Genomic DNA, 26,025 nt, shown 5'->3' with positions numbered 1-26,025 from the left:
GTATAATCGGGATGCTCAACCCACTTTCTGAGGGTTGGCAGCCCGAACTCCTTGCTCATATGTGATCCTTTGTGTAATTAAATACTGAGCAGCCTGCGTTGCAGCTGGTGTTCCAGTAATGGTTACCTTCCGATTCCTTGTGCCAGGTACGAATTCTCCCTTTTTGGAGATCTGTATCCTTGCCCCAGTCAACTCCTGGTATTCCACTAGGGTTTTCCCTCCTTTGCCCAGAATCGCACCGACTAAGTTTTCTGGCACTGCTATTTCAACTACATCCTTTGATCCATCTGTGGACTTCTCTGTCCCTAGAATGGCACTGGCCGCTAGCGGGGAAGCAGCGCCGAAGTACCCGTTGGTTGCAGCAGTGGCAGCCGCTAGGCTACCGAGTGCAAACGTCCCCGCCGCGCCGCCCGCCGCGCTGCCGCCCGCGGAGGCCTCGCTGGCGTAGGTGGCCAGCAAGTTGGCGGCGGCAGCGGCCGGGTTGGCGCTGGCGGCTGCTGCAGCCAAAGCCCCCGTGGCCGCTGCTTGGCTGAGCCCTAGACCTAACGTGTTGAGATTATATCCATAGCTGGCTAAAGTGTTAAGTGCGGAGGTGATGGCTACCAGGTCGTTGCCTGTGAAGCCAGACAAAACTGCTGGAAAGGCTGCGACGCCCGCAAGGTTGGCGTGTCCTAGGAGCCCTGCGGCTGCCGCAGCGGTTGGTAACACTTCAGCAGTGTTTGCATAAGGAGATCCGGTTGGATTGGAATTTGCCACTGGACCTGTAACATTGGCATAACTGATATTGAGGCAGCTGCCACTCTGTGGATCCTCTTGTATCTTCTGGATGATAAGTTCAACAGCTTTTCGGTTTTGTTCAGGTTCTCCACTCACAGTGACAACCCTCTCTTGCAAGTTGATCCCATCAGGTTTCTGGGAAAGCTGCACCCAAGCCCCTGACTGCTCCATTATAGCCTTCACAGTAGCACCTCCCTTCCCTATTATCAGACCTGCTGTGCTGTTGGGAACTATAATCTTTACCTGTAATTAAAAAAAATATGTATAAATAATACTTCTGTTTTGTGCACATACATTATATTACTTTGCTATCCTAGAAAAAGTAAAATAACAAATTGAAAATTAGTTTAAGCATAATTTAGGAAAGAGAAATATCACAACTGTTAAAGTGACATATTTTAATACTTTTGTAAAATTAGCATTTTCAAAGGAAAAAGCAATTTTCAGTTTAAAATCACTAAGCAAACTTTTTTTCTTTGAGTCTTTGTGCATATTGCACTAAACTTGTAAGAAATCAGTATGTTTTTTAAAAAGGGAATCATAACTATAAATCAATGGTAACATTTTTACATAGCTCCAAAATCAAAATGCTGTTGATGATTCTTCACCTATTGTTTCTTTAAGAATACCTTTGGTCTAAAACATACAGAAACAAAGAGTGAAGAATTATAAAGCAGAGTCAATAAAAGTAGGAAAGTTGTAGCTTGAGCTACTTCACAAAATTAATTTCATGTTCCTTATCACCTAGTAATATTTGTTATTTAACACGTTTCATAATATTTTCAGAGATGGAAGGCAATAAAACTGTCAGTAGTAGTATTTTACTTTTTCAACTAAATTGACACATAACCTAATAACTTTATGAAAATAAATACTTCTAAATCATTAATCATATAAAAATTTCAGTCACTTTTAGGTAGGTTAAGGCTATTTGAAAATGATATTACCTGGCTGTTCTAAATTTGTAAAATATTTTGACTTAGGTAGATAATTCCCTTTCTGGCAATCATAGCTACCTTTTTAAAAACAGGGCTTACAACCACATTACCAAAGGTTACTGAAAAATTACTGCAGTCACATGAACACTTACGATCCGATGTGATATGAAACATAGGTGTTTTATCTAATTTTTACTGAAAAATCCAGCCATAAAATCCAGCGTATTTTGGGTTATTTCTTAGAACTAAATACTATTATTATGAGGTATAAAAGCAGTATGGTATTTTCCATAGCCCCCAAAATTATAGTAAAGATTTAAACTATATTTTGGTAGCACAAAGATACACATGACATTGTTTTGACTCCCTGGGTAGATCAAAAACTTAATGTTGTATCACCGACACAGCACTGAAGTAACTGCCTTCCTTGTTCCAGACTTTAAAATGGGCAGGCTGAAATAATTTGTTGAAATCTGAGCAGGAATTTAGTTGAGATACTCTATGAGATAGTCCATTAGCTAATTTTTAGCAAGGGTTGTCACGACATCTTTAAAACACAGATTTGAGTAAGCATATTTTAAAGAAACAGAGCCATGGATCTTCGGCAATTTTGCTCTTGAAGGTAGTGAATGTGTAAGGTCAAACCCTAGACTGACTCACCTCATAAATATATTTACATATATTACCCACACACATACATACATACATATACACTTTTCTTTCCACAGATACAAGTTGTAGTCACAGTAAAACTTTATTTCATTATAATTTGTCTATATTGTCATTTCATTTTACTTAAAAAAAAATCTAAATTTTCTGGAAATACTTTTCAGGAATGTCAAATATCTCATATTCTCCTTGATTAAGTGTATTCAGTTTCAAAAAGTAGAGAAATAGTTTTTTAATGTGTTAATTTGTTAAATTTGTTCACAGATTTTATCTGCAAAAAATTATTTGTCTGAAAAGCTGTAGTATGCTGAAATATTATAATTAGAAATTTAAACTATGATTACCTTATACCAATTATATATATGAATTAGAATCATCCTTATATGTTATCCTGTGTACATGGAATATTACTTTTAAGGATTTAAATATCTGAATGCTAAATATGATTACACTTCATAAATATTTCCTTTCAAATCAGAACTTTTTTTGCAATGAAGTATTATTGAAAACATTTATATACTGAAAAACTAAAGCATTATTTTTTATGAAGAAAAGTATATTAGTCAACCAAGACCTTCAAAGAAGCTATTCTTAAATCATTTCAAATTCTACCGTGGCATCTTACTACACTTGATGGACAGTGCCTGCAATGGGGTATGGGTGGGGACTTGATAATATGGGTAAATGTAGCAACCACATTGTTTTTTCATGTGAAACCTTCATAAGAATGTATATCAATAATAACTTAATAAAAAATTGAAAAAAAAATTATTTCGAATTCTAAAATCACTATTGTTTTGCTCAATGTAATAATCACCTGCATGATTACAACCAAAGAAGATAATAGCACATGAAAGGTTATAGGAACTATCCTATAAACTGTAAATAAAAATTAGTGAAATATATAATTTTATAATATCCATTCTAAAATCACCTTAAACTTCTATGAGATGTGTGAAGATATTTATTTCTATTACCCTGCACAGTCTTATTATACTCTACTTGTTGCATCCACAGCACTTTTTTTTCATTCTAGGAATAGTTCTGTCCTTCCAAAAGAACTTGCAAATGTGTGCATGGTACTTACATTATTGCACATTAGCTTGTCCTTTCTTTTTTTGTTTTCCTTTTAATCATTTCTTTCGATATTCAAAAATCGTGAAATAATGTAGAGTTCAGAAATGGTGTGGATTTTTCAGAAAAGTAAACATTTTCCAAAAAAAATCTGTATCTTTGCAAATTGAAGAATTATACATCATCTATCTTCATATTAAAGATGTCTTTGTGACATTAAGTTCTATTCCCTGGAATTTAGTTTTAACTATCTGAAATAATGTTATATAAGATACTGCCAGCCATGATTGCTGTTTTATCACATACTGATGTGGCTTCCAAATTTTGTTGGTATAATGGATATTTTTCCATATGAAGTGTTAAAAGAGAAAACATTAATGATTGCATATTAATGATTATAGTAGCATTTCTTAACTTTAGCTAGTAATAATTCTGTATAAGATTACTAATACTAGAAATTAAATTAGAAAATTAAAGGAAATGTTATTAAATTCTAAATTTAATATATACTTAATAGCCTAGCCAAGAATATTCATTCACCTATTATTATTGACACAGACATGAAAAACCTCTTAGATTTGCATTTTTTCTCTGAATAAAAAAAAATCCTTATTTATTTGCACTTAATATGAATCTAATATGAGCACAGACAGGAAGCAACTCTCTGAAAAGATGATATTGAGACAAAAAGAAATATTTATCCAATTGCATAATATCTGAGAGAGAATAGTATTCTATTTCCATTTTATGGGTCAGTTCAGAGCCAAAGGAAGTGAGGTACCATTGTGGAAGCTTGGAGATGGTGGGCAACTGAATATTGGGTAGCAAGGAGACAAAAGGAGAGTAGAGAATTGTGTAATACAGCCTGTTGCACAGCTCTTAGATACAGGAATAGATCATTACCAAAGAAGAAGTCTGTACATTGACAGTATTTGCATCTCCACTGAAAAGATTAATAGTAAATTTTAACTGTATTTATATGTATGGCTTCATTTTCATTGGTGAAGTCTTAACATACCGACTCACATAAATATATGTATTCTTATTCCTAAAGAACTGAGAAAAAAGAATGAGATCTTAAATAGCATACAAATTATTTGGTGTAACGTGTATCAACTAAATCAGATATGCTGTTGACAGTTACAAATCAGTTTTCCCTTTAGGACTATCTATGATCTATAGTTACTACCATCTATCCAGTCTTTTACTGAATGCTTACTGAGTAGCCCAGGCCCTGTGTTGGGAGCTGGAGATAAAGTATATATATGACACCACTCCTGCCTTGAAAGAACTTACAGATTAGTTGTAGAAAAGAGATGTATAAATGTATCAGTGTAGTAAAGTTTTTAAAATGCTGGTACAGAAGTACATGAAAAAAAAAGAGACAAAAAGCTCAACTGGAAGGAGAAGAGGTAAATAAAATCTTTGAGACATGATGGTCATATTTATCTAAATGTCTTTCACATTTTTGTACTATTTTATTCTTTACTATCAGACATTCCTATAAGGTTGCTCTGTTATGCCTGTGTTAGAGAGTCCCTGCACAAACCTAAAGCTATTTTAGCGGTGATTACATGCTTAAATAATGGCATTATTTTTAAACAAAAAGAATCTTTACTCAAGTTTGCCTTATTTCTAGACTTTTAATTATGTTATATCAGTAAATATAAGATCAACAGTACAATTATACTAATTTTACTAGCATAACTACTTTTTGGAAAAAAAGAAGTAATGAAGTGACTATTTCTCTATTTGCAACCACAAAAGAAGACCCTCTATGAGAATCCTGTGAAAAATACTAAAAATACCAAATAAGTAGATTTTAATGTTATTAAAAATAAACAATAAGACCAACAAATTTACTCCTTTGTCAGTTAAGAACTTCAACTCAGTTGGAGTTTAATCTACTCAGTTTTCATAATCAAATTAAAGGCAGTAATTATGGTCTTACAAAGGAAAGTGAGTGTCTGTAGGCTTCAGTTTTTCATAGTTTTCCATAGTGGATGCTTTTCATTCATTCATTTCAGATAGTCCAGACATGTGATCATCCTTCCGGCAACAGACCCCAGTTTTCCTTTGGGAGATACCCTTTCTCATTTTTACTGTATGTGCTTCAGGTAAGACTGACAACTTTCCAATGCCTCTAGGAGTGGAAACATGCCTGATGTATCACAATTTCCTCACCTTTGGCAGTTACTGATTTGAGACTGAGCATGTGGCCCAAGGTGGTACAGGAAGAGACTGAGAATTCAGCGGAATTACTGGGACAGAGGCACCGACGTCTCTAATGTGATAGTACGGAAGCTGGATATTGCTATCTTACCACTATATGAAAAGAGGAAGAATTTGACTGAAAATAAAGTTAAACTAGATTAAAAATAGGAGACTCCAGAATTGGAGACAGAAATTTCTGATGGCATTTTGGCATCTGAATCTACATATATCAATATAATTCCCCCTTTTTTTAGAAGCTACTTTGAGTTGGATTTCTATAATTTGTAATTGGTCAAATAGTATCTTTAAAAATATTTTATATTCTTGTTATCTTGCAGTATTTATCTTTCTAAAAGAAATGCTAACATTTTATTGTTATCTCTTGATGCTTTAAAAGTCAAGATGTTATGGCTCTGGTACAGAGACACAGTGGAGACTTATTTTACCTTTACCCAAGATATACCTCACATGATCTAACTGGGAAATCTCTTTCATTTCCCTCATGTATTCCACCTTAGGCTACTGAAGCATCATTTAGTAGTGTCCAACGGAGATGCATGTGTCATTTTGAGGGTCTATATTGAATTGCTGACCAAAGCAAACTGAAAAATTGTATCTTCTCTTTTGGTGACAGACTTTCCATACATTAATAATAGCCTTTCTGAAAAATACTGATTTGACAAAATAATGCATGACAGAGCATACATAAATATGAGTATCCAGATAGAATTTTAAAAGCTAGTCTGTTTAATCTACTCAATTCTGGTGACCAAATCAAAAACAATACAGTTTCCATAAGCAGGTCTTCTATCACTGTAGAATACCATGCTGTCTTCTTTCATGTATCTTCAACCCACTACCCATTGCCAATACAAATATAAACCTGGGAGCCATCTGGGTCTTTTCTTGCTCCCGAGATCTCTACATCCTGTTATGTACTGTTGACTTTTTTCTCCTGAAATGGTTCTTGCCCAATCTTACTGCTTTATCCTACCTAAGTAATGGGTGGTATAATAAAAATAATGTAGACTAGGCAGTTAAGAGATAAAGCCATCAACCTGGCTCTGCTCTGTGACTTTGTCCAGGCACTTCAGTTTCATCGTCTATGTAATCAGACAGCTTGATAAGATTGTGGATGAGTATTTTAGCATTCTGAAAAAAATGCTACTCAATAGCCTGTAGTGAAAACCCTTCACCTACCTACCTCATCATCCAAACTCCTCAAGCAGACATTACAAATTCTCCAAATCTTGTCTCCAACTTGTCTTCCCAGCTTCACTTTCTGAGATTAGTATGCCATGCTCAATCCAAACTTTGGGAGCTAGTTCCCGAAAATACTCTATGTTGGTTGTTTTTCCATGTATTTGCTTACTGTTTGCTTATTTGTTCCAGCTTACTGAAATATTATCTGTAGCTCCAATTAAAACTGTTCTTCTAATTAAAACTCATACCTTTTGTCTACTGAAATCTTAAATATCTTGCTAGAGCAGTTTAAATGCAATACACTTTGTAAACTCAATTGATTCCCTAAAGCCAGAAGTGTCAAAGTGCTTTACTATTTTCTTATTTGTTTATCATATGCTGGTTTGTATTTTAATGTAATAGCAATTTATCTCTCTGACATTTTTATCTTCTTGAAGGTGATTATTTTAGTTAATTTACTTCCTTTGTACTTGAAGTTATCAATTGGATAACTGTTTAAAAAATAAAGCTAAAAAATACAATATAGATTTGTATAAGGACTAAATAACAAACTACTTAAAAGATTCCATCATGGCCATGCAGTGTGTGTATAAAATATGACACTGGGTTCTTAAAACAAGAATAACTTAATCTCTAAGATCTAAAATTCAAAGATTATATTGCAATCATGGTGAAATACACAGAAATGTTTTAATCATATAAAATTACTGAAATCAGTAACACAGATTTATGGTCACTTAAAAATTCAATAACATTATATATAATAATTAAGTGATTAAATATGCACTATATGCCTTTTTCTTAAATTTTCATCAATGTATTATATTTTTCCTATGATATTTTGTAGTTTCTTACTGATTTAGCTTGTGGCTAGGCATTTTTTAGCCATAAAAAACGTCAGATTGGTTCTAAAAGTCTAGAATACAAATAAATTAGTGTTTACTTGATTAAGTGATGAACTGCATCAACTATTAGGATGGTTCAAATGACAGTTTCTACTGAATCATAATCACAATTCATAATTAGTACAATTATATTCTAACTCTTTGCCTTGCTTCAAGCAATTGCATTTTCACTTCAAAATAGTTGTCTTTAAAAGTTTTGTGGAAATTATACTTCATTTATACTTCCAAATTATACTTCCAAAAGGCCATACTTTATTTTCCCCTCTGGCTGCAAGATATGGCAGAAAATGACAGAAAATGAATGATAATCCCCATGAAATTTCTAAAGGCAAATGAAGTTTAACTATCTATTTACTTAATACATTATTTTACTCTTCCCTAAAAGTAATATTTGAAGTTGTTTATTTTTTTTCTTTTGGTGACTGCTGTATATTTTAGATGTCACATTGCATTCCAGAGAGGGATATATTTAGGAATAAGAAAAATAGGAAAAGTCTATTTTTTATAGGTAAGAAGAAAAGCATGTCAACTATTGTTATGTTGTGATAAATAAGCATTCTAGACATAATTATATCAAAAAAAGAAAACTACTAGTAATCAATTATGAAGGACTATATGAAGGGCTATAAAGGATAAACTATTAAAAGGCAGTCTATTATTTAAAAGTGAACATATTTTGGGGTATTCTTCATATTTACTAAAACAGATTTTACTAAATTAAGGTCACAGTTCTGACAGTCCTATTTGTCATCACCATCCATGTGTCAAATTATCAAAAGCTCATTGAAACCATTATTATTATTACTATTACTATTATTTTAAACTCTCTCTTGTTAGACCGGCTCTTTCAGAACATACATAGTAAGATGTACGTTCAGAGTTCTTAATTCTGATTTGTGAAAACACGAATTTGAAATATTTGGTTTTTTAAAATATGAAAATTAATGTTTTAAATATTTTAAAGGTTCTAAAATCAATTTAAAAAGTGAAAAATAGCTACAGATGTAAAAGTAAGGGGGGCTGTGTTCACAGAAATGGATGGTGGAAAAGGGATTAAGGATAAGAATAGAGGGGAAATAAAAATTCTCTTTTGGATATTTTAAGTTTGAAATTCTTATTAGACATCCAAGTGACCATATCAAGTAGGTGATTGGCTATGGGTTTGGAAATAAGAGGAAATTAGAGAGTTAACATAGATGGTATTTAAAGCTACAGGAATGGATAAGGGAGTCTAGGGGAAGGTAAAAATAAATAATTCACTAAATAGTAAACAGTAATGAATTGTGTAGGACAAGAAAATGTTTAACTTCTAAAATAATAAAAAATATTCAAAGTAGAAAAGCAAAATGAATCACTGAAAATGAAAAGCAAGATAAAGGTAAATGAATGAATCTCTTTCTTTTTTAAAAAAAGAATGGCTTTTGGAAATCACATTGTAGTGCACATTAAATTATAAAACGAGCACAATATTTAACTTAGTTTCTCTCCTTCTGTGATCCTTTTGGGAAATAATCCAAAACATGGAAAAATGTGCTTATAGGTGTTTTAAATTTACTACTCATGATAATTCAACTTTTCTTGTATTTTATTTTACCAACAGTTATTCTGAAAGCACAACTTATTTTTTGTAAAATAACAGGTGCCTATAATTCAGGATCTTACTACTAAAGGGAGGTTGATAACTTATTACCACAAATGACTGTCACTGAGAAAATGAAAATGTCACTCATTTCTTTTTGCATTAATACTTGGGATAAGCAACAAATGTTAGCTAAACTAAAGGCTATAGAAGAATGTCTGAAATTTAACAAACTGCATTATTAAGTCACAAAACTAAGTTATTTTCCTATATATAGATTGAAGTAGTTTACTTTTAATAACCTAATGAACACAAATAAAAATATGCTAATTTTATAACTTCCAGTATTTGGCTGAAAGCAAATGAAGTTAATGAAATAGAATATTTCCTTTTTCAAAAATACCTTTAAAAGAAAGAGTAACTGAAGGACTGTATCATTTAACTGAAAAAAAAAATAATAGCTAAATCAAATACCAATAAAATGAATTATAAAGGTATTAGGTTTAGAAGATGAAAAAGATTAACTTATTATCTCCTAAATGAAAGATAAAAAGTTAGACAAACCAATGAGAAATAATTTTTATTCCATAATGTGCAGACAAAAGTAATCTGCCCAAAGTACTTACTTGGGAGAATATGCAAAGACATGCCTATTTCTAAGTATTTTTAAAAGAAAATAAAAATGTTGAAAATAAACTTGGTGACTACCCACTTTTTCTATTTTTCATGTGGTTTTATTTGAAAGATAAAAAATATTGAACTGTATACACACACATATGCACAAAGAATGAAAAGACTAGTGCATGTTCCAAAGTAAAGATGCATTAAGTACTCTGGTTATATGGAGGCATGAATGATGTTCTGTCTTAAAAACATGCTGTGTGGCTCTTACTATGCTGATGGACAGTGACTGTGAAGGGGTATGTGGCGGGGACTTGGTGAAGGGGGGACCCTAGTAAACATAATGTTGTTCTTCATGTAATTGTAGATGAATGATACCAAAATAAAAATAATAAATATATATATATATATATATATATAAAATTTTTCTAAAAAAAAAAACATGCTGTGCGGCACCTATGATTGCAAGGAGAACACGGCTGAAACAAAGAAATCATCTTTACCTACTCAGTAGTCTAGAAAGAGTACTGCAAGTCTGCCTACTTACAAGCCAATACAAGACAAGGTATTCTATGCATTTTCACCAATGCCTGTGTCATATATGGGATATAAAATAAGGAACATTACAGAGTGACTAATTCATTCTTTTCCCCTGCAATGTACTACTTTCTTCACTTTGAAAACCTGAAAATCTGAAAGCCCTTGGCTTTCCATAAACATGAATTTATCTTCATATGAAATCATACCTTTATAAGGGACTTTGTAAAGTCACACAACCTGGTATTTATTACATGGTGTGTTATAATTCTAACCTGAAATATTAATAGTGTGCTGCTTTCAGCAGTAATTCTTAACTTGCCCTTAAGGAGACCCTCTGATTCCCATCACTGGGCATAGAGAACACACTGTCTACAGCACAGCACACTAACAAATACAAAAGTCTGCAATGGACTGAATATAAGAAGTACTCATTAACTCTTTTCCATAATCTTGGGCAAGAATGTTGCTAAATAATCTTAAAAAATAATACTATATATGTATTGGTGAAAATGCATATAAAAAGTTCTAAGGTAAGAGAACCTCTAACTATATATGGTAATAGTCAAAATTCTACTAATTCTATCTATCTGAAAAGAAAATCATCTTTTGCATAATAACCCTTCATAATTTTAAATTATATTATTAAACCTTTATTGTTCTCAATGCTAAAACTAACACTTACCCTTCAACTTTTGTACAAATGAAACACTTTTTCTTTATTATTTTTCCAATAACACTCAAAGTATTTCAAGAAAAAAGTTTGATGAATTAAAAGTTTGAGAAAATAGTGCTATATAGTATACAATTATTATTTTTAATAAAGTAATGTGCATTTTTCATGGTAGTGTTTCACAAACATCTCAAGAGACTTCAGAAGACATTTATCTTATTCTTCAAATATACCTAATGTCGTCCTAGACTTATTAAATAAGAATCTCCATAGGTAATTTCATGTGAAGGTAGGACTGAGAACCTTTGATGTATTAAGAAAGAATGAAGAAAAATATGAAAAATGTAAGTCATTTAATTTAGCATAACTTGAAACTGTGAAGCAACTGTCATTTCCTTTGCCAGTTAGTAAGTTCTTTCTCTAGGCCCGAAGCCTCTGACTTGTGATTCTTCTTGAAACTCCTCAATATAGATCCTGTGGCTAGGAAATGAAGGATTCATATAGGTGAAATGGATATACAATGCCAGAGACAGTCCACACTTTCACTTGGGAAATTCCCATGTTATATTCCTCAAAACACTGCATATACCACAACTGAAGTCACTATTTTTTCCATCTTGTTTTACATTCTCTTATTTAGTCACAGGGATAAAAGTAGAGCATAGGGAATATAGTCAATAATACTGTAGCATCTTTGTATGTTGACAAATGGTAACTACAGATATTGTGGTGAGCATTTAGTAATATATAAAACTGTCAAATCACTATGTTGTACACCTGAAACCACTACAATATTGTATATCAACTACATTACAATAAAAAGGGAAAAAACAGATATAAAAAGAAAAAGTGATGTTCATACTCCTTGTCATCACCCTGATGATGTATGAATACAAGATGTTTTTTCACCATTAAACACCGAGCTGTAAGTTTCTTAGCAACTTAATTTTCTTAGTCAGTAAAGTACAAACACTATTTTAGGGCAATTTATATGGCTCTGACTTATAAAAGCTCCACTATACAGTATTCTGCAATATAATAATTTACTCATTCACTCTCCTGTTGGAGGTCAGGTTGTTTTCCAACTTCTGCCACTGCAAATATTACTGCACTCTATACATCCTTGTCTCCATATTCCCATGTATTGGTCCATTACATTTTACTGGGTGGATTCTCAAAAGCTATAATGTTATAGCATTTCTCACAACATTGTATGGGAATGATTATTTCCTGTATCTTTACTGGCACTTTTAAATTATAAACACAGACACACACACACAGATTAATTTTTGCATTTCTGATACCGGTTTATTATACATACACACACACCTAAAATTTTGTCTATCTGGTAAAAAAAAAAGTGTAATTATGTGATATTGACTTATAGTTTCCTGATGCCTTATGAGGTTACACATGCTCTTGGCTATTTTCATTTCCTCTTCTGTGAACTACTTTTTCATAATTTTTACCTATTTTTTTCCTGAGTGTTATTTCTTCCTATCAATCTAAGAATTCTCTGTATAGCGGTTACTAATTCATTGTCATAGGTGTTCAACATTTTTTTCCAAGGATATTGTCATGTTTTGCTTATTAATGGTGTATTCTGCTATACCAAAAACAAAATATTTCTATGCTCAAATTTTTAAACCTATTCCTTTAGGTTTTTGAATTCCTTCTTGCTTAAGAAAGGCATCCTCAACTTGATTTCACACACTATAATTTCATCAAAGTCTTACAGTTTCAATCTTGAATGAATTAAGATTTATTTTTATACATTGTATAGGGTAGAGGTCCAAATTTGTTTTCTTTCAGGTGGATAGAAAAGTATACCGGCACCATTTATTAAATAAAATATCCTTTTCTAAAACAAATTAAAATAATAGTCAAATATTACTTGGAACCCAGTAGTGTTCTAAGTGTTTACTTAAGAATCATGAGACTCCTATGGGGCAGGCAGCTATGATGCACATTTTACAATAAGAAATGGCGAAGTTAAGGATGTTTCCTCAAATCAGAAAATTAGGAAGTGGCAAAGATTTGATACGATGCCATTGAAGTATGGTCTGAAATCTCAGCTCTTTTAATCCCTAAGTTATGCTACCTTTCTTAATGTATGATAAAATATAGTAAGTTCCTCTATATACTTGGATCTATTTCTGAAATCTCTATTATGTTTCACTAATTACATCTGTTTGTGTTAATGTCTCATTGCTTTATTATGCTAGCTTTATAGCAGATTTTAATACTGATTTAAGAAATTTGCTCTACACAATCATTTTCTTGTTAGTTCTTTTATTAATCATCACATGGTAACTCTCAGGCATTTACTTTTCCATATGAATATTAAAATAACTTTGTCTTGTTTCTATCCCCCAAAACCAGAAAAATTGGGAAAATGAAAATTGCAATAGATTTAATTTTAATCTAAAAGTATTGATATTTCTATAAAATAAAAATCTCCTCCTCCAATATGAATGAAGTCTATTTATTAAGGGAATGTTTACGTCGTCAAATGAAAATTTTACATTCTATTAATGTGGATTCTGTGCTTTTCTGGTTCAATGTATTCTCAGGAAGTTTTGGAGAGTCTGGTATGTATCTGACATATTATTAAGTCAAACCATAAGAATTATACCCAAATGTTAACAATTTTAAAAGGTTAATCCTAATGGTATGTAAAGTATAAAATCTACTGTATGTAATAATGTCAGTAAACTCATTTAAAAAGGACATTTGAATTTCACTATTTTCCAAGAACTTTCTAAAGTACACTTCTAACGAACATTTTCCTATCACACACACACACACACTCACACACACTCCTCCCACATACACAATGAAGGAAATGAAAATTAATTTTGCTGGTTTTGGAAAATTATGACAAAACTTGAGACAAGGGCCCGACTGGTTTTCAAACATGCCCTGAGTTTAAAGAGTAAAACAGAAGTCTAATAAAAAAGGCTATGTCCTTTCAATGTAACCTTCTTATCCACTCAAAAGTATTCTTTTCCCAGTTTATATTTTTAGAGAACTTCTATGTAAAATTTCAGTTGAAGGAATTTTCACAAATAAAAAATTCTAAAACAATAGTCTGTAAACCAATTCTTCCAATAAATATTAATCATTCCATTTAGTTAGTGCTTCTGATATATCAGCAAATAAAACAAAGATCCTGCTCTCACGCAACTTACTTTCTAGGAAAGTGAGACAGACAATACACAATACATAGGATAATGAGCTAAGTATACAGAATTCTATAAAGCATTGGAAAAAATACAGCAAGATAAAGGGACTCAGATATACTGGGAGTGAGGGGAGGCCAGGTTGCAATATTCAATAGGGTGGTCAGGTAAGTCTTATTGAGAAGGTGATTTCGAACAAAGACTTGAAGGCTATGAAGGTGAGATAAAGAGAATTTCATGCAGACAGAAAAGCAAGAGCAAAATACTGAGGCAAGAGCATGCATGCCTAATGCCTGCAAGGAAAATCAAGCAGGTCAATTTGGGGCACAGTGAGGGAGGAGGCGTGGTAGGAAAATGAAAGAGGTAATATGGCAGGGGCTAGATCTTATAAGTTTATAGATGTACTTTTGGGGATTTTGGCTTTTACTGAACTTAGTGTTACTGAACTTAGTAACTACTGCAGGCATATATATATACAAAGAAAAAAACACCCCTGACATTTTCAGTCTGCTTAGTGGAGAACAGACTGGAGAAGAAGGGTAGAAAGGCAGGAAATCCCTATATGGAGACTATTGCAATAATTTCGGCTTGGACTAGGGTAGCAGTAAATGTGATGAGAAGTGGTTAAGATTCTATATATATTTTAAAGGTGGAGTCAACATTGTTTCTTATAGGAGCTGGATTTGAGATAAAAAGAAAAGAGATAAGGATGAATCCAAGATTCTGAGCGACTGGATATATAGAATTGTCTTCAACTGAGATGATAAAGGCTATAGGTAGACCAAGTATGGGGTGGTTTGGGGGCTTGCTGAATTTAAGATATCCATTAGATATGCAAGTGGAAATGTTGAGTGGAAAAATGGATATAGTCTGTAGTTTCACTGTGACATCTGGATTAGAGATAAATTTGAAACCAAGTTAAAAGTAGGCCTGAATCTTATACAATTTTAAGGGACATCTTTGGGAAATACATTCAAAATTATGAACATAAAATTAGGTAAAAAGTCTTGCAGTAAGCCTGAGCAGGTGAGGAATCTTAAGGTTTAGGCTTTATTAGTTTGTGTGTAAACCTGCTTCTTTCTGAAGACAAATTTACAGATATCAGCATATAAAAGCCATAGTATTAATTAGGAGAAAGAAAAGTATAAACCCAGAAGTCTCAAGTATTAAGACATGAACTGATGAGAGAAGGAACCAGCAAAGGATTCTGGGATCAAGCACATGGCATGATGTAGGAAGAAAACCAAGAGTGTGAAGCATTCTGGAAGCCAAGTATAGAAAGTATACCAAGGAAGTGGAAGTGATAAATTATAATAAATACTGTTGACAGGCCAAGTAACATGTAGATTGAGAACAGATGACTGAAATTAGCAATATGGTCATCACTGATGTCTTTGACATACACAGTTTTGGTGGAATGGGAGGCAAAAACCTGACTGGAATAGATTTAAGAATTGGAAAACAGAGTGAAGAAAATACTTTTGTGAATTTTGCTACAAAGGTGTAGGAAGTAGGGTAGTAGCTGGCAGGGGAGAGTGGGATTAAAGGAAGTTTTATTTTGTCCTTTTTAAGATAGGGGAAAGAACAGATACACGTGTGCTGATGGGAATGATCCCAGAGATAAAAACTTGACATATAAAGGAGACATACATAGACATCCTGAAAGGATGTTCTTGAGGAAAAAGGATGAAGTTTAATGTCCAACTTAAATTACTGGTTTTAGATAGGCACATGGAATGTTTACCTACAATGGTAGAATGTAGAATATGTGGGTATAAATGCTGAATGATTAAATGTAAGTGTTGGTTTAAGTCTGTAGACGTTTTCTTTTGATTACTTCATTTTTCTCAGTGAAGCAGGAACTAAGGTCATCATCTGGGAGTGGGGATGGAGCAAGAGATATTGAGAAGCTGTGGCAGGGCCAATTCACAGATGGCCCCATGACCTCTGCCCCCTTGGAAATATGTTTTGTATGATCCCCTCCATTTGAGTGTGTGTGAAAATTGTGACTCGACTAGAATCAACAAAATATGACAAAGGGATGGAACTTCACTACTATGATTAAGTTATGCTGTATGCAAACAAGGTGAGAAGTCACTCCTGTGATTATGTTGAATATGTTAAGACTTCATCTTACTAGCTAGCACACACTGGAAAGAAATTCTCCTGCAAGCTTTACAAGAAGTCAACAGCCATGCTGGGAAGTGCCTGTAGAGAGGGTCACATGGCAAGGTACAAGGGCAGCCTTTAGAATCTGAGGACTGTCTTTGCTAACAAACAGGAGGAAGTCAGGGCCCTCAGTCATACAGCTGAAAAGAACTGAATGCTGCCATCAATGTGGATCAACTTAGAAGTAGATTAGTTTCTAGTCAAACCTCTAGATGAGAATGTACCCCAGCCAATACTTTGATTGCAGTCTTGTGGGAGCACAAATAGAGGACTCAGCTAAGTGATGTCCAAACTCTTGATCCATGAAAACTATGAGATAATAAATGTGTGCTGTTTAGGCTCACAGGTCTGTGGTAATTTAGATTGTCTCACATAACTAGGGGTCCATTTAAGATATGTGGTCATGAATTTAAAGTGGACTACTGTAACCATAGCAAAGATACTATATATGACTTACCTATTTTCATGTGTTTTATATATTTTGACATATAATTTCAAATTTGTCAGTAAATATAGAAATGTCTATAAAGCACGTATTTCTGAAATCATACCCTTTTTTTTCCCTCTCCTTGAAATTTGAAGAGAATCCCAGAAGACCTAGTAAGCAGGCTGGAGTAAGGCTGGAAAACTTAACTTTTGGCACCACTAACTGGTTAACAAAATTACTTTGTTGAATTTTTAAGTGATTAAGAAATTCAGAATAAATAACTTAGAACTGATCAAACCCAACTAATCCTGTATTTTTTTTAAGTCTAACATTGTTTAAATAATCCTATTCTATTTAATATATCTTTTATTTGCTTCATATTTAAAATTCCTTACATAAAAATTTCAAACATACCTTGCAGTATACAACACATGCAAAACAAATAAATTGTAAAATTAGCCCTCCCAACTTTTCTTTCTCAACAGGGAAATAACAGCAATTCGATTTATTACTAGACAAGTACCAGTATGCTCACTAGATAAGAAAATAATTGTAGTTTAAGCTACCTTAAAAAGCATATAGAGATTTTGATTACAGAAATATTTGAGTTAAAAAAGTAACAATACTAGTATGTTAGAATCTTTCTTTAAAGATAAAACTCAGTTTTAATGCACTGCACGCTGTGATATTTACCATCTTAGAAAATACTTTTTCATTATCACTTGAAAATATTTCAGGAAAAAAATAAACATGGCCTAACATTTATATGGTGAATATTACATTCTAGATACTATACTGTTCTAATAATAATGAATTTACTTCTTCAAGCCTATGAAGTGCTATTATTTCACAGAAGGGGAAACTGAAGCCCGATTTACTCAGCAAGTAAGTGGCAGAACAAGGATCTGATCATAGGTAATTTGGTTCCAGTCTTGACTTTTAACCACATTCTATAATGTGGTTCTCAAACAACAGTCCTTCAGTTTTCAGGAGAAAATTATTACAGACCCACAACATTGTAGTTACAGTTTGCTAGTCTGACCTGTGGAAACACGAGGGTGTCAAAGTAAAATTCAGTACTGAAACATGATATTTTTAAAAGAACAGAAAAGATTTTTAAATGTTGAAACTGCAGATAAAACTTACTTTTGGATATATTTTCTGTGCTTTTTATTATTGGGTTTTCTGAATATTAATAGTCCCTTAGTTCTTTTTATCACATTACTTTGTAACATCAATAAGTTATTTATTATGGAAATAGAACTCAATCATAACTCAAAGCTATTATTGATGAAAATAACACAGTCATCTGAAAATATTTTATGAAATATATAAAGATTTGTAAAAATTCACATGGAAAGTTTATAGTCACTTTTAATAGTAGGAGTTATTACATTAGCTGTAACATAAACAACAATTTTTAATCTAAAAGAAAATTCTCTGGTTTTGAACCATTTCTTCCAATTATAAAAATGCAGCATAGCTGTTAAATTGCTGGGTAAGAATAAGGTTAAGTTAAACCAGTAGTAAAAGTTATTTTCTCATAGGTTTAAAAGTCTACTTTCAAACTAGAATATCAGAATCCATTTTTCCATGTTGGTTGCCCTTACAGATCTAAGTCAATATAGTGAAGATGAATTAATTAGGACTATCCACAAGGTACAACTGTAAGTTATCTACAGTCTGAATTTACAAAAAACAAACAAACTACCTTTTGTCCTACATGAATAGAATTTATTGGGAAATATTGTAGGGAATAAAATAATTACAAAGTACTAATAACGTTAAAGATGGATAATAACTACAATTTCTTCAATGAATTTAAGAGTTTTGTTTTGTTCTTTTCTTATATCTTGCCTCATGTTGTTCAGGAGCTATTACACTTGTTTGCACAAGAACAGAAGAAAATACTAAATAAAACACATTTAACAAATAAAACTGAGTATAGTGAATATAATATAAAACCACAAATGACTTGTTATTTCAAATTAGGAAAATATTAGATTTGGCAGAGGTGGATGTAGTAACATAGATCTAGAAGGTAAAAATAGTAAATTTCAATGTAAAATTAGCTTTTTAAAGAAATCATTTTATAAAAATTCACATGTTCAAGTAAAGTAAGTAAAAAAATAAAAATCTGACTGCAAAGACAGAATTAGTGAGATAGGTTTTCTTTCAAGATCCAGAATTTTTTACTTTATATGTTCAGGAAAATCATTTTGCTTTTATTACTGTTATACTCATTTGTCTTGTTTTTGTTTGGAAAAGAAACAATGATGAAGTATAGGAGAAACATTTTTTTAATAAAGTCAATTGGTTTCCCAATAATTTTATCCCATAATTAAAGCTTATATAGGATATAAGGTATACAATGTAAAAATATATATGCACTTTTTAACTTCATTCATCAATTTTACAGGCTTGGTTCTCATTTTAAATCATACCATTTAATTCAAAGAGAAGTGCTTGGTTTCATCATTAGAGATGTGTACTTTTTAAAACCAATTTATTGGCACTAAAATGTATTACTAAATACTTTTATCTAATGGGAACAGTATTGCATAAAATGAAAATCAAGCTCCTACTGTAGGATAACAGTATTTTATTTTAGTTTTGCTTCCAATTGTTAATTTAAAATTTTTCCTGAGGTCGCAAAAGTACTAGAATCAATAAATGAACAAAATAATTCTGATAGCCTTACATTAGACATATACAAAAGCCACATTTAATATATTTAGCAAATATAGTAATATAATTCAAAGTTAATAATCTACTAATCAGTTATATGAGAAACTTACTAAAAAGATAAGCTTTTGCTTAATATTTAAATAATCCCACAGGGCCTGTAGTGGTAAAAAAGTGGAAATATTAAAGACAATAACATTTCTCACCTAAATGAAGCTCAACTCAGACAAAATGAAAATGTGTTTAATCATTTTAATGAATATATTTTTCAACATTTGTGAAGTTAAGGTACAGTATGGATCTGAATTACATAAAATATTTTAGATGATTTCTTTAAATGTGCCAAAATAACTACATTTTTGAAGAATGACCTACAAATATTCAGTATGAAAACAATCATCAAATCAAACTAGTAAGATGTATTTCTAATTGCAAAGTTTGCTACTGCAGCAAAGAAAATGCTAATATTGAATTCTAATAAAATACTACTCCCTGAGTTATTAAACATTAAAAGTATCACAAATACCAATTTTCAGTTACTTTTTGGTAGAAATGCTTCTCATCAAAAGTTTAAAATTGTACATAGTAAGGCATGTCTGAAATAAAACAAATATAAATGCATTCACTTTTAAAGATATACCTTTGCTCAATGTCATAGTGATACATTTATTTTTTACATATATATTTTAAACTTATATTCCAAGAATCCTAGGGAGAAACAGTAATGGCAATTATAAACACCAACTCAATAAATGACCCTCAAAGCTCCACACAGTCATAATTTTAAAGGGAAAAATCCAAAATTCTAGTAGTCTACTATCGGAACATATTTTTGTTATCTACCATTAAAAATGCATATAAATTTTCAGGAACAATTGATATTTCTTTCTCACGTTACTTGGAATCTGATCATGGTGTTTTAGGTGAATGAATACATCCTTAACCCACCATTATCTTTTTCTCCAGTGTGCAGGCAATCAACTGTGAAAAGTATGGTGTAGATGACAGGATGATACTGTACCTGATTAGCTCTGGAGGTGGTCATGGGATCAGATGGAGAGGACTTGGTGGTAGTTGGGGAAGATGGCAATGTCTGGGAACAAAGCAGTTCAGGAGCAAATCAACCTTTATAAGCCTTAAACTGATTATTTAAACAAAACAAAATAAAATAAAATGTAATATAACGAGAACAAAATCCTATGAACAAATTTTACTCCTATTCATTCAAATTTAATGGAATTTAAGATCAATTAAGTAACTAATGCATGTAAATATGCATGCATAAGCATGTGAAAATAAATTCATGCCTTGAAATCATGATGGTGACTGATAAAAATTCACATGAGTATTACGATATCCTGACCATATTCATGAATAGCAGTCTCTTTTCTTTCCCTCATATTTTCTTTGGGGAAAAGAAATGTAAAACAAAAATTCATAAATTCAATGAGTGAAATTGAAAGAGTCATTTTATCAATGAATACAGTCGGAGATTGGAAGAAGTGGTGAAATGAAGTTTACTTTCGCACAAAAGTATCCACCTACTTAATATGTAGAATATCACCAACAAGTTGATTCCACATGAATTTAGGGATCCATACTTAAAAGCAATTAAATTTGCAGTTCTGAGTTCTTAATATCACATTATCTCTAAAATATTAATTTTTAATAAATTTAGACCCATCTGAAAATGTAAACATTAGCCTCATTAAATAAACAAGTTACCAATAGCATTTTACAAATTGCCATAATATTTTTATTATTTATGACAAACATTAAAAATTTCATATAGATGAAGGGTATAATATATTGTAGCATTATCAGCCTCTGTTGAAAAATAAGCACAGAAATATTAGGAATCATATTTATTGTTCACTTTGTTTCTAAACACATACATGTATACTATATATGAAATATGTTGTATGAGACCATAATATACTTGAACATTTCATTAATATATTTAAAAAATTTCTCATGTCTCAGAGAGTAACATATAAGTTACTAAAGTGTAAGATGTTTAGATCTTTTCTTTTTAAAGCAGGTTTGCACTGAGCAAATAACGTAAGTAGTACCCTCAAAAGATAATATTTCTTATTGTGTGAAATAAGACATTTTTATAGAATAGACACAGACATTATGTTTTATATTAATATATATCCATCAAAATTACTCAAATATGAGCAAAAGCATAACTTTAAAGGTTCAGCAGTGTCAAGAAAAGTAGATGAAACTACTCAATAAAGTCATACTAATGCCTTTAAAATTTCAAAAATTTTAATATGGGTAGAGTAAAGCAGTTAGGAGTAGAAAATGAATAAGAAATCCATAGGCTCCTGCTTGACTTACTGTTCTCCAGTAACAAAGCAAGACTGATTCTAACATCAGATCATGTTTTAAATAGTCTACTCCTCAAGTGATTCCTGGTTCTTCTAAGTTAAAAGCTAAGATACTTTGAGGAACATTGGACTTAATGTTGAGTCATACCAAGACTTCTGTTAAATCAGATTTAAAAAGGGGATGGAAACTACATTCAGAAGTAAAACTTTGTAAAAAGAACAAGAGAATCTTCAACTTCTTTGTTTTCTGTTATAAATTCCTGTCATTTCACCAGAGAGACTTTCACTTTCAGTTTAAAATTGCCTGAATGCTTTCTTTTCCTTGTAATACTATGCTGGGAGATATATGATATACTTGAAGCTACTATATATACTATGAATTGATCACTAAAGGCTTTATTTTCCCATCTCTACTCACAAATGTTATTGCAGAGAATTCCTGGGAGTAGTGAACAAACATTTAAAAACCTGCTCTGTACTGGTCTCAGATTAATTATGAGGTTGCTGACTAAATAGATGTGAAATAAATCTAGAGGCCATTTCACCCCAATTAGGTTAGAAGCTAAGTTCGTTAACATACAGAAGTATAATGTATGTGTGTTGGGTTCTTCTATGTCCATCAGCATAAAATCAGCCTGATGTCCCACAGGTTCATAATAACATCCACTTTGCTGTGGATATGAATTCTCAAGATGGTCTTGAAATGTTGCAAAGAACTATGTGAAAAAGTAGTAATGTCAAGTAGCTCAGAATTTGTAGTCATTTAGATTAACATTATCTTCTGTCAATTTATTCAGCCTTTCCTTTGCTAGCAATATATATGAAATACTGGGCATGTATTACTAATAAGTGATGCAACTCATATTCATAAATATTGTCCTTAAGAATTCAGCTGTTTCTTTCCCACAGAAATAATTTTAAACTTCTGGGACAATATTAATGTGCTTAAACTCATTAAAGGTTTGCTTATTAAACATGAGAATCTAGTAAGAAATTAAGAGTTTAGGTAACATGTAATGAAATAAACACGAGTTTTCTTGCCATCTATTATTCCTACTCATATTCACTTTAAGCACAGGAAGTCTTTTCCCTTTATAAATTTAACTTACAACAGTAAGGAAATTGCAGAAATTTGGGGTTTCAGTTGATTTTTTTAAATACTAGTTGCAAAAAATTGTTCTAATAAACACATAAAAGCTGTACTGAAGTAATGTCTTTAATTTAGAAGGGCCTATTAATTATATTAACCAAACAGCTTTGATAGTTGGTCTCAACCACAGATAACTACAACAGAAAAATCTGTAATAAATCTTTCAATGTACAATATAAATGTACAATGTTTGTTTCCCTAATATTTTATAGTCAAAGTGTTTACTCCTATTACTATGTGGACTTAAAGTGTAGTGGTTTTAAGTTAGAATCATTTGGTAAAATTTCTAAGATACATCATGAAGCTGTAACTAATTACATATCCATATAGCAACAATTTATTAATATTTATTATAAAGAACATTTACAAAGGACACATTCCTCTAAAAATTACTTTCTTACATTTATTAAATAGGGATCATGTAGGACACAGTCATTTTTTTAGCAAAATTTTATTTTTCAAATGGAAAAGTATGTATTTTTATCTACACAAATTGATTGGCTGTTAAGGACTTTGCTTTAAACACTGAAGGCTGATTTAGCTATTGCAGAAAAATTTGAAGTATTTTATAATTTTTAAATAGTGAGTATGTTGGAATATTTTTAAAAATTCAAGATTTAACAAGTCATTGTTATTGTTAACAAATAGACATACTACAAAGTGATTACAAACTGTAAAATTCATTAGTGACAGTTTTGCTGGACCAAAGAATATTACTATAAATAAGCTGTATAATAAATACAGCTTCTCTTCAAGCAAATCTGTCTGCAGTGACAGACTATCAAGAACCTCTTATATTTATAGGTATTGTGAGAACAGCAATGAACAACAAATTTCAGTTGTAATTTGGAATCTACTACTAGCTAAGTGAGAAACACTATTCAAGTAATCACCTTCCCTCGCAAACCTCTGTTTCAAGTTCTGTTAAACCTGTATACTGCTCTATGAAAAAGAATGGATGAACTATTTAAATGTGTAATTGTTACCTTTGGACTTCCATCCCGACAAACATCCTCCCCTTCACTCCAGTGTCAGAACTAGATGGAACCATTTGGTCGTAATATAAATGCATGTGGTCTAACTCCAGGAGGTCTTTCACAATTTATTCTTAATCTATAGCTTATTTTCCTCCTAACTGCTACTCTATACCTTAATCCTTCCCTTCAACCATTCAACCCAGGTATTTTACCTTCCTTTCAACTATAGTCTTTATTACTCAAAGGAAATCATAATTTTCCAGAATGAGATTCCTTTTTAACTACACCTGACTTCATCTCAACTTTTTACTTTTCTAAGCTACTTTTCTTTCCATCTTCTCAATCTTTTAATTTGTGGATGAAATTGTGATTTCCTACTCGGATGTATAGGCTAGGACCTTAACACGTTAAATTCTATCTTTACCACTCCAATAATCTCTTCTGTATTGGGCACCTTCAACTTCTCTGCCTTTTCAAGTTACTTTTTATTATTTAATATAAGCCATTCCCTCTTGAGTAGCAGGGGTTATGCAGACCTCTCTGATCTAATTTGTATTTTTCTTCTTTGTATATACAAAATTTCAAATCAGCAGTTTTCACATTTCACAGCGTTTTTTCTTTTTACTGAACCAGCCTCTTTAACTCTAGGAAATAATGACTTTGTGATTTTCCCACCATGTGATTGAAGCTAACCTTTAAAATCTCTGATGATTTCCTATTTTTTTAAAAAGTTACTTATTGTCATATTTTTCTCTGAGTACTTGATCCTTTTTAGCGTCTTTCCTTATTTTCTCACAGGTAATATTACCAATTTTCCTTTTATCTTTATGACTAATAAAGAGCATTTATAAGAACCATATATAGTTCTACTCAGTTAAAACTCACAATATCTCTATGAAGTAGAATACTATTACTATCCCCAAGTCATAGGTAAAGAAGTTGAGGCACTAAGAAGGAAAACAACTTGCCCAAAGGAACACAGCTGGTAACTCAAAGAGCCAGGATTTGAACCCTCAAAGTCCTGCTCCAGATCCTATGCACTGAACCACTACATTATAATGCCTCTGACTTACTTTTCCTGATAAATACTTCTTTTGCTTTTTTTCTCACTAACTGTAAAGATGTAAGTAAAATTATTACCTCTAAATGCTATCAAGGATCTAGTATTTCTGGCTTTAGATTATCACCTATGCCTCTATCAACGACTACTTCAAAAAAACATAGTACTTATAACTTATTCAACTTGCCTGAAACACATGAACATAAGTATTATTTAAAATAGTTTCCTGACTAAAATTCACTTGCTGCTTTCTAGGCTTCACCATTCTGCTAAGTTGAAAACTACATATACCTATTTTTTATTATTACCTTACCATTTTGGAACTAGAGAAAAATAATAATTTCAAAGCCTTACAGATTTTATTTTGAAATACCTTTAACTTCATACATTTTTCACAACTTTTACCATTAGGAGATTAAGTGTTTGTCACCTTGTTCTTAAAATATTGCCTAGTCTCTTAACTTCACACTGATATAAGACTTTCTATTTCAAATGAGGTTCTCTTCTTGGAGAAGCTTATTTAAGACTGGAAAGTCCCAGAAGAGAGAAAGTCATTGGGTTTGTTTTACCAGATTTACTAAAACATGAAGGCCATATAGCCCTGTGTTAAGATCAATTGCCAGTTACATTTCTCTGGGTAAATTACATAATTCCTCTAAGCATTGGCTTCCATAAGTATAACATGGACTGTGTACTCTTTATCTGCCACAGGGTTTTTGTGAGATTAGATGAAATGTGCTAATGCATGCAAAGTGCATAGCACAATAGCTCGCAAAAGAACATACATGTTGCTATTATCATTATTACCAATTCTTTGTTCTTGATCACAAAACTTTTTTTTGCCTGACC

General features: G+C 31.9%; 1 protein-coding gene across 8 annotated transcripts in view; it reads right to left on the bottom strand.

The window, feature by feature from the left end:
• NOVA1 (NOVA alternative splicing regulator 1) overlaps positions 1–26,025 on the bottom strand; it is a 151,553-nt gene that overhangs the window by 2,049 nt on the left and 123,479 nt on the right. For 6 of the 8 annotated variants that reach the window (XM_073211418.1, XM_017668277.3, XM_036999375.2 and 3 more), the window contains 2 exons: positions 20,675–20,746; positions 1–1,020 (listed from right to left, as the gene is read on the bottom strand). The exon at positions 1–1,020 is cut by the window's left edge and continues 2,049 nt beyond it. In XM_073211418.1, the coding sequence (XP_073067519.1) occupies positions 16–1,020; positions 20,675–20,746 (1,077 nt within the window). In that variant the 3' untranslated portion in view covers positions 1–15. The remainder of the gene's footprint in view (positions 1,021–20,674; positions 20,747–26,025) is intronic. The other 2 variants (XM_073211419.1, XM_036999372.2) reach the window with 1 other exon arrangement.

The sequence above is a fragment of the Manis javanica genome, chromosome 8 (genome assembly GCF_040802235.1).
Source record: "Manis javanica isolate MJ-LG chromosome 8, MJ_LKY, whole genome shotgun sequence".
Taxonomy (NCBI): Eukaryota; Metazoa; Chordata; class Mammalia; order Pholidota; family Manidae; genus Manis; species Manis javanica.
Note: the sequence above shows the minus strand (reverse complement) of the source record. Positions and strands in the feature narration are given on the sequence as shown.